A 10,315-nucleotide genomic window follows, 5' to 3' on the forward strand; every position below is an offset into this window, starting at 1 on the left:
ACCCCTCCTGAGCTCTTAGGCAAACATCCCCCAGAGGAAGGCCTTGGGACTGACAAAAGATCCTAAAACACACAGGAGACATGAGTTTCCCAGGTATCTATTACAGAAAGTAACCCAACAAGAACTTCAGATTCAACCCGGAGATAAAACTGTGAGGAAGCGTATCCGAACAAAACAAGTGGAGGTTTGGACAGAAGGTGAAAAATGAGGAGCAGAGATAAATGTGGGCAAAGGGTGACCCACGCCGGTCAGGTTCAGCCGGAGTGCTACATTAGCGCTGCAAGACAAAATAACCAAAGTTGTCGGGAGATGATGAAGAGTGCAGGCTGAATGGAAGAGAGGGAGTAGGGGTCACTTTAGGTCAAAGACTGTGGGAGGTCAGATTAGGATGGAGGGCCAGCAGAGGGAAGACCCACTGGGTCAGAAGTTGCTTTGGGAAAAAGTTCAGGGATGTTTGAGATCTAGAATTATCCGGATAAGCCCAAGTTTGACCCAGCCAAGTTCAAGGTCTCAGAGCTTCAAATCACATTTTAAATTTGCCGCGCTGCAGTACTACATTAAACATATGTGCCTGTAGAAATACACGGTTTATAAAATATACAAGTCTTGCCCCCTTCTGCAAGGTTTTTTGAAAGCTTAACCATTTTTACTGGTTAAAAGCTTTATCTGCCTTCATTATCAATGTGGGCTATATTTAGCAGCAGTACTTGACCCGAGACTGGGAAAGCACCAGATGGAATCAGTATGCGAACATAGACAAAAAATGATAAAGCAAAGCAGTTATTTAAGGTCACACAGGATAGAAACTCTGCTAGATTGTACCAAAACTGCACCAAAGTAATAAATTGCAACTGGAAAAAAAAGAACTCCGTAAGTCGCAGCAAAGCTTTTAATATACTCAATATCAGTCATGTTTGCAATTTTTACACACAGACACACATACATATAAGAACGCATACATACACAAGCGCAACATTTCCATCGCTTATTAAAAGATCCATATGATGCATGACCTCAATATATATGTTTGAATGTTTTGAAATGGCTGACAGTATCCTAAAAAACAGAACGATTTATTTCAAAATGACGTTTTGTGTCCCCATATATTCTTTAATTCTTCTTCTTCCTCTTTTTCTTCTTATCAATATTATTATTATTATTATTATTATTTTTTTTATTGAAATTGCGATCTGTAGTGAGAGCAGGGAATAGGTGGAGGAAATCTAGAAAGGTGATGGTTTGCCCTGGAGAGGAGAGGGATGAAGTTTAAGAATAAGAATAAGAACAACTTTATTTATCCCGAAGGAAATTGTCGTGCCAGAGTTCAAGTAAAACATAACAATAATAAATAATAGTAGGAAATTGTATAAACAGTATAAAAAAGGGGTGAGAATAAGAAATACAAATAAAACTATAGTGTCAAAGTAACTAGTCAGGGTTGGATTGACAGTCACAGAAAGATAGAATTCATTAGTGTGAAGATCATTATCATTATCATTATCATTATCATTATCATTATCATTATCATTATCATTATCATTATCATTGTTATTATAATTATTATTATTATTGTTATTAGTGGGAGCAGTAGTAGTAGTTGTACTACAATAGTACTAATAATAGGTAGCACTTTGGCTAAGTACCACTAGGAGGCGCTGTTGTGTTTGATGCAGCCCAACGGATGGCTAGAAGAAAGGCCATTTCAAGTGACGTCGAGTACGTGCCTGCTACAAACAGGAAGAAAACATCCAACAGTTAGCAAGACGGGACTGCGGCTCGTTTAGCTTCGGTGGTGGCGGCGAAACAGCGATGAAACGGCCCTGAGAGTTGCGAATAAACATGTGTTTCACCGCGCCGTGCCCGGAGTAGTGGCTCATTCGGTTGATGACCGGGGAATTCTTTTGAAAAACGACTTTCCTGCTGTTCCAGCGTTGAAACAAGGTAGCGACGGAACGTTAGCTAGCGTTAGCTGAGGTTGCCCAGTATGCTACTTAGCGGCGCGCAGGATGTAACGCATTGGTAATAAGAGCTCAACACAACGAGCTAATTGTGCTTTCGTCTGTTTTTGTGTAGTTTTAACTAAAATTATAATATAGAGACATCGAGCCGCGTTATCGGGAGTAGCCGCTAGTAAGGTGGCACCAAAAGAAACTTCTGTATATAAGGGGACATTCCGGCCAACGTTTACGTTGCTGTGAATGAGTGAGCGCTGAAGTATCCATGCGTATTATTATGACATCATACTAAGAATTAAACACAGGTTATTGATTGTACAGATCTGTTAACATGTTGTTTGTCGGGAAATAGTGTTACAAAGTCTTCAGAGCACTTTTGGGGATTCGGGCATGACTGAGAGTAAATGCATCTGAGTCGTTTATTCTTAATCTTAATGCCAGGTGAAAACGGGCTCAGTTAACAGGAAATTACTCTACTTAACTTAATCTACTAAAGTACTGAAAATCTAGTAAAAGAGCCAAACTCACTCTTCAGCTTTTCACCCTTTCTCATGATTTAGCTTTGTTTTGCCCGTTTGGCACTACTTCTGATTTGAAAAGCAAACTGTTCTATCACAGCGATGTAACGGAAACTTCATCTGTGAAAGTGTTTAACATTACAGATAACCCACTCTTAGATGTCTATTTTTTTTTTCTTGGGACATTCTGTCATCTGAGTATACTGAAGACACTGATTCACTGAGGCCTCCTGTGTTCTGTGTCCATCCCTGCAGGTGTGAATGAGTGACGTGGTGCCTCCCACAGCTCTCAGTGAAGTCCAGCTACGGTTCTTGTGCCACAATGACATAGAGAGCGTCAAATTGCTGTGTGGTGATTGGTTCCCAATCGAGTAAGAATCACGCTCAGTGAGGTCATTTTTTTCTGATAGCAGACACGGAGATTGAAAAAAAAAACACCAGGCGGAATCTGAGTCCAGCATGAAGTTTACTAATTGAGTTTGGTTTTTATACTGGTCGTCAAGTTAATCTGTTCTGGCTTTTGTCTCCAGGTACCCGGACTCATGGTATCAGGACATCACCTCCAACAAGAAGTTCTTCTCCCTCGCTGCCACCTTCAGGGGAGGCATTGTGGGTATGATCGTGGCTGAGATCAAGGGCCGGACCAAAGTACACAAAGAGGTAGGAGGTCCTGAAGTCTGATGTTAGTTCCATAGTTTCCTGGTGCTGACGACGCTGCGCTGCTCCTCCTTTTCACTTTCATGAATTCACATATTTGGTACCTTGGTTTTCAATGCATCCACACTCAGCTCAGCTGCCACTTGGAAATGTCTGAAGTGGAACATTGTCATTGTAGTTTCTGTTTTTAGTTCACTAATTAGGTGAACAAGATGACCTTGACTCTGTTAGGCTTTACACAGGAATGAGAAAAAAAGCCATAACAACGAGACAAGAAGAGAACTTGTTTAGAGGGTATTTACTACTGCTTTATTAAAGAATCAAAGGCTTTTTTGGCAATACACACAGTTTGATCTGGCCTGGCCGTGACCACAATTTCTTTTTCTGGTTAGTTATTATACTCACTCATGATCTCTATAGTAGCCCCTGTTCACCCAGTCTGACCAAAGTTTGAGATCTCCTTCTCCCACAAGGGAGCAGAGTTGAACCACATTGACCTGAACACACTCAGCAGACAATGGTGGTTGTTTCAGTGTGAAACGGGAATACACAGACACACCAAACTGGGAACTGACTGTAGGCTGATGGTTCAGACACTCTCCAAACACCCCTCCCCCATGCTAATGTAGATAAATGTCCATATATTTGTTCAAATTTAATTCTTAAATTCAGATGTATATAATTATTACTTGCTTCTTGATGATGGTTGCGTGTGAATGACCTCATATGTTTTTCTCATTCGAACCTTTCTGTGAAGTTTGCGCCTGAGAAAATATACTGTCTTATCATGATATACCAAATGATTTTGATAATGAATCGAATCCGCAATTTTTTTTCAAAATATATTGGTAGATGATGGTGAAATAACAGTGAATGTTTTTTTTCCTGTCCCATTTCTTCCTCTATTGCTGTGTGTGTTTGTCAGGATGGAGACATCTTGGCTTCCAGTTTCCCGTCGGACACACAGGTAGCCTACATCCTCAGCCTAGGAGTGGTCAAAGAGTTTAGGAAACATGGCATAGGTATTGTTCCCCTTCCTGTGTTTGCTAGAACCATCACTACATTCTCAACCTCACCCATTATTTCCTAAAAAAATATTTTTTAACATTTATTAGTGGCTAAGTCACATGCAAATGCATAATCATTGATGCACATTTGTGATGCGGAGATAGGCCTGCAGACCAAGAAACATCATAACCTATAATGTATATATAACAAAACAGAATCCAAGTATTGCTACAGTATGTCCTAGCAAAGTATTTCAACACTGTTGTACCTAGTCCTCACCGCCACCCCTGTTCCTGCGGTCTTTTGGCGGACTGAAGAGGAAATGAGTGACTCGTGACCCACACCCTCTTTTGTACCACACTGACTGAGCTCTCTGTCTGTCCGAACACTCAGGCTCCCTGCTGCTGGACAGTCTAAAGGAGCACATCTCCACGACAGCCCAGGACCATTGCAAGGCAATCTACCTGCATGTGCTCACCACCAACAACACTGCCATCCACTTCTATGAGAACAGGGACTTCAGGCAACACCACTACCTGCCCTACTATTACTCCATACGCGGCGTCCTCAAAGACGGATACACGTATGTCCTCTATATCAATGGAGGTCATCCACCATGGACAATATTATATCCTTTTTATGGAAAGGACATGAGAAACATGTTGGCAGCGTGGGTTCCCCAAGTGATGTTCATGAGTTGATTTCTAGATGTAGAACTCGTAGAATATTGGTAGTAGCCTAATTTTGCTATAATTGATGGAAGAGATTAGTAATTGAGAAGTTTACCCACAGATTCTATTCATGCTATCAGATTTTTGATGAGTTGAGTCCAGAGAGCGTTTCCACCGCAGTACGTCTCCTGAACTTTTTCTGTATTGCATTTTCTTCAGCTTCCTTAACCATGTTTCCCACCGACTATATCCAGCATATTGGTTCAACCCTCGCCAGCCTTAGCCCCTGCTCCATACCGCAAAGGTTGTACCGTCAGGCCCAGTCCCTGCTGCGCTCCCTGCTCCCGTGGTCAAACATCGCCTCCAAGACCGGTATACAGTACAGCCGAACAATGTGACACGCCATGGTGGGTGGCAGCTTTCTCTTCGGTTGCCTACACAGTTCAGCTTTCTTTCCGTCTCGCTTCGTCTGTCTCCGGAACTTTGATCTTTGTCTCTGCCATCCTCTCTTATCTTCAGGATCGCTCACCCTGTCATCAGTCTCCCTTCCCCCCGTATGCACTGAGATGCACTTGCACACCCCCTGTTCTTGACCTCTTACAGCTTCTGCCACCCCGGGTAGGACGCAGGACTCACGCTCCACTTGAACATTCACCGATCAGAAATTTCCTCCTGATTAAAAATGCACGTTCAGCCCCACTTCTCACACAAGATCCAAGATTTTGGCTCCGTGCACGCTGCTAAATACGGTCATTACACTGCATCATTACCAAATAAAATCCCACACCATTGCATTTCAACTGAACCATTTGGTAAACATACAGTTTGATCTGGTAATAACCACAATTTCCTCTTCGGTTACTCAGAAATTATATCCTCACTGTCATCATTATAGTAACCCCTCTCCACCCAGTCACATCAAACGGTGAGACCTCCTGGAAGGGAGCGGAGATCTTCATCAGTTAAACATGGTGATCTGGGGGCACACATAAACACAGTTGACACTGGTGTTTTTGGTGTGAAATGGGATCAAAACACACACACACACACACACACACACACACACACACACACACACACACACACACACACACACACACACACACACACACACACACACACACACACACACACACACACACACACACACACACACACATACATATACACACTGGGAACCAACTGTTGACTGATGGTTCAAACCTTGCCTATACACATGCCTTCCCAACCCTGTCCACCACTGTCACAGAGACTATGTAGACTGTTTGTATATTATATATACTAAACTAGTAGATTTCTCTCAATATTTATGGCTGTTCTATGCTGTTGATATGCCTATCCCACCCTTTTTCCTGGTTTTAGTTTGTAGACTGCAAACCTGAGTCCATTCCAAATTGTTGTATGGAAGAACAAGTTGAATAGGACTGTGAATCTAGCTATGGTCATTACAAACCCAGAACTCGGAGGCACAATGCAGCGGGACGATATTTTAGTAGCAACAAGGGAAAAAAATCATTAAATTGTCTTAATTATTTTTTGTCAATGCACTACTATAGTGTCGTTAGGGCACAAGCATATGGACATCTTTTAGTTCATTACTTAGAATGTACAACACAGGGTTTACAAGCATATCACATGTTAAACATTACTGTTCGAAAGTCTTAATTTCTCACACGGACATCTCTTAACATTGTTTTGAAAAGTCTCCCTGGCATCATTCATATTATAGTAAAGGGACAGCTGCTTGGGTCCTGCTTTTAGAGATTTTTTAAAATGGCCTCCTTTGTCTGATCCATGGCTGTAAAATTGCTGCTAATGTAGATAAATGTCCATATGTTTGTTGAGATTTAAATATTAGCCCAGATTAGATTTTAATGTTCGCCTATAGAGGAGTTGAGAAAAGGGAAGTCACTGCTCCCAAACAAAAATGAAATCCATGTTGCAATATGACAAGATACCTGCTGGTCAGTCTTATCATGGCAACTGGACTCGCTTTACTTCTCCCAAGACGTTCCGCCTCTCGTCCAAGATGCATCAGTTCAACGAAGACTTGTCGAGGCATTAGCACAGCTGTCCTGTGGGCTCACTGGTGTCTCCTTTTGGTGAAAGACTCCTGCCCCTTCAGTGGCACTGCACCCACCCACTGATTAAGAGATTCGACAAAACTTGAACCAAGATCTAAACACGGGGGTTCGAAGCATTCGCCGATCACCTCAACCCAAAGTTTGTACTCGAGAAGGTTACAGGGAACAAAATTCGCCTTCTCGGACTGGCCAGTAAACATGAAACATCGATATTTATAGGAAACTCCCACACGCACACACATAGTCACACTCATGGATAACCTCCTGTGTGACTCGCACCAGCCACGGGGATCAAATCAGGGGTCATCAGGCCGCCCTACCACCTGGCACAGAGTGTACCCACCAGCGCTTAGATATGGAAGGGCATCAAATGCCCATGGAGTGAGCGGTCAAGGTGTATTTACCTCGATGGCTGCCTGGGGTCATGAGATACACGTCTGTTTATAGTAAGCTCAGATACCCCAACACCCCACAGTTTGAGCGGTGATGCATCTTCGAGAGTTAAAGCAATCCGAGCCAGTCACGATAAGATCTGCCAGTGAATTGACACATGACGCGTGCTTTGCTTGTTGGCGTGCACACAGGTGTGTTGGTGTGCACGTGGGCTGGGTCAGAAATTAGCACCTATAAAGTGCCAAATGTTAGTCCGATCTGTTTCATGGAAGACAAGTGAGTCAGTCCCAGCCAACATGCTTGGCAGTAATCATCACTGTGGTTTCTTAATTTTTACCGCATTCTGTTGCACTCCATTAGTCTGGGAGATTCTGTGAAAATTTTAGCGTTAAAAACAGTTTTCTCAGTTTGCCAGCCCTGGACAGGTGTCTCAAAAGACTTATTTCAGAATTTGCATATGCAATAAATAACATTTCATTGATTGTAAAGCTTGATGAAGTTTGACTGCCCCTCCCCTACATCTGTTGTGTTCATTGTGATTGTCCTTTAACACTGTCATAAACCTGAGCCTCCTTTTCAAACACAAAATTCCAATTTATGTCTGTTTTTTTTCTTCTTTTTATCGTCCCAACACGTGGCCTTGGTGTTCCCGTGGAACAACATAGATACCACAGCCACTTGTCAGGGATGGAGGTGCATTGATTTTCCCATAAGGTCTCATTCATATTTAATACCAAGTAGAAGAGAAACGGGTTCACAGAGTGAAAGGAGTAACGTGCAAAACATCCTCGCTCACCTTTCCATATCTCAGTATTTATACCAATTGGATATAAACTGGATATACAGCCACCATTCCTTTCTGTGGACTAAAGGTCTTGTCACCGAAAGACTGCGGCGCCACATTTATCTTTCCACGTGTTTCTCTAAGCCAACATTATTTACAAGAAAAAAACGAACATTTTTTTTTTCCCCCATCGGTTTATGGGGGCATTGTCACAGCGACACAATTACATGTAGAGTCCAGACTATTTTACAGACTAATGAGAAAACCTTTACGATCTGATAGATGAATATATATCTCTCTATATATAGATATATATTATTTAATTCATCCTTTTATTTTTTGCAAAACCCATCATTTCAAATCAAACTGCACCTCTGGTCATGTAAATGACCCCGCTGTAGGATGATTAAAGGAATATTCCATTCTAATGGTTTAGTCTTAAGAGTAGGGAAATGTAAAACTACTTAAAAGGGTCCATCATGCCGGGGATGAACATCACTGGAGCCCATACTCTTATAAAACTGTTAATATAGATTCATATTCAATAATATAATAAAAGTCGTCTGTTTCTAATCAATGGCTTTGATTTCATTTCTATCTGAGGCTTCCCTTCTATGGTTTTACTGATTCACATTATACTGAGAAGAGAAGAATGTATTTAAACAAATCCAAAACCTGTTTTATCCCAGATATCTTAAAGTCAATTTACTTTAAGGTTACGGTTGCTGTGACACCAAAGTTACCTTTTTTCCACTCAAGATTTATCCAAATTCTCTGCCACTGCAGAGAAGCCTTTATTAGAGCTCCTAAGCTGAAGTTCCCACTGTTTTGGTCCTGGCTCAGCACCAGCATGCTGTCACGGTTCCTTTTTCCGGAGTAACCGATAGAACAAATACAACATAAGTACACTAAATATAAACATTCAGGGACGAAGAAGCGGTAATGAACAATAGTGCACCGGAACGATAATAATAAGACACTTCTCACAGACTTAGATTGTGTTTGTGTGTTTTTACTGTGAAACGTGCACATTATTGACCAGTCTGCAACCCACAAGAATGGGCTCACATAAAAAGAGATGTAACATCAAAATAATCAAACTGCCAGTGATTTTTGGGGGGTTGCAAGGAATATTGGATACTTCCATCAAGGTGTGTGGTCACATAGAGGGAAATAAATGTCAAGTGGTTTATTTGGCACAATATTCACAACTGAGCAATGAACAGTCTTTATTTAATGACAGGAAAGCCATATTACATTTCATTACATTATATGTCTTGAAAACGCCTGAAGATTAAACCTTGTCAAAGAAACGGACAAATTGTGAAGAAAGGAAGCATTTGAAGAAAATAATCACCATATTTTCAGCGATTGAAACGAAAAATGCGATTAGTGCATTGGTCTTAATACCAAAACAAAGCAAAAAGGTAACAAAAATATATGTATAGAGAGAGAAAGAAACCCTGATGTTTTGACTTTTTTTTTCTCATGTATGTAAATTGCTTTTGTCCCTGTGCTCAATATAAATATTCACCTGTTCAAGATAATTCCCATAAGAACACACAGAAAAAATAAAAATGACAATACGATGCTTGTGAGATAGTCCCCTTTTTTGAAGGACATTGTTACATTCACAATGTCGCAATGGTAAAACACAAGTATTGCTTGATTTCCCTGTAACATCCCAACTTCATCCTCAGAGAGTTATATAAATGAACAAGTAGGAAGGTTAACGAGAATAGAAATATATCCTGTATACCAGACCTGGGCATTTTACAGCCCCCCGCCACATCTGGCCCGCCAAAATATTTTCTTTGAATATTTTAAGTATTTTCAATTAATTTTGAATTTAGAAACACATTACTTTTTCCTTTTTAATTTTGTATGGATGATTCCATACCAAATAATGTCAGTACATTTATATGATCATTAATGATTTTAAAGTTGAAATAAAATTTTAAGAGGTATTGTAGCAAGTCACAAATGCTGGAGTTTATGCTGATGCTTGTTTTCTGTGTGATTTTGGGGAGGCTGGGAATTTTGTGGGTGTGGTTTGGGGTGCAAGGAGTTCTGTTATTTTGTTTTTTTTTGTACCTGGTATTAGGCGGGAACAGGTAGTTGTATTGCAGGCTTGTGTGGCATGGCTGCGGCCAACAACAGCTATTGCTTATTAAACGGACGCTTTACCGTAACCAGGTGTTTTCCCTGACTAAAACACTTCAGTATTTTCAGTCAATATTGAATT

General features: G+C 41.0%; 1 protein-coding gene across 1 annotated transcript; it reads left to right on the forward strand.

Annotated features, from left to right (window-relative positions):
* The first annotated feature begins 1,746 nt into the window (after positions 1-1,746).
* naa60 (N-alpha-acetyltransferase 60, NatF catalytic subunit) lies at positions 1,747-9,656 on the forward strand. The gene is made up of 7 exons (XM_086170727.1): positions 1,747-1,941; positions 2,729-2,844; positions 3,004-3,133; positions 4,056-4,152; positions 4,532-4,766; positions 5,051-5,216; positions 5,329-9,656. Exons 2-6 carry the CDS (start codon positions 2,735-2,737, stop codon positions 5,205-5,207), a joined length of 729 nt encoding a protein of 242 aa, XP_086026853.1. The 5' UTR covers positions 1,747-1,941; positions 2,729-2,734; the 3' UTR covers positions 5,208-5,216; positions 5,329-9,656.
* Positions 9,657-10,315: the final 659 nt, after the last annotated feature.

This window comes from Fistularia commersonii, chromosome 23 (genome assembly GCF_037954325.1).
Source record: "Fistularia commersonii isolate RoL2024-O1a breed Wild chromosome 23, RoL_Fcom_v1.0, whole genome shotgun sequence".
NCBI lineage: Eukaryota > Metazoa > Chordata > Actinopteri > Syngnathiformes > Fistulariidae > Fistularia > Fistularia commersonii.

Coding starts and splice junctions, on each gene's coding strand:
- naa60 (XM_086170727.1), top strand. CDS start 2,735: ATGAGTGACGTGGTGCCTCCCACAGCTCTCAGTGAAGTCCAGCTACGG. Junction 3,134..4,055: donor GGACCAAAGTACACAAAGAG/GTAGGAGGTCCT, acceptor TGTGTTTGTCAG/GATGGAGACATCTTGGCTTC. Junction 4,767..5,050: donor CATCCACCATGGACAATATT/ATATCCTTTTTA, acceptor CATGTTTCCCAC/CGACTATATCCAGCATATTG.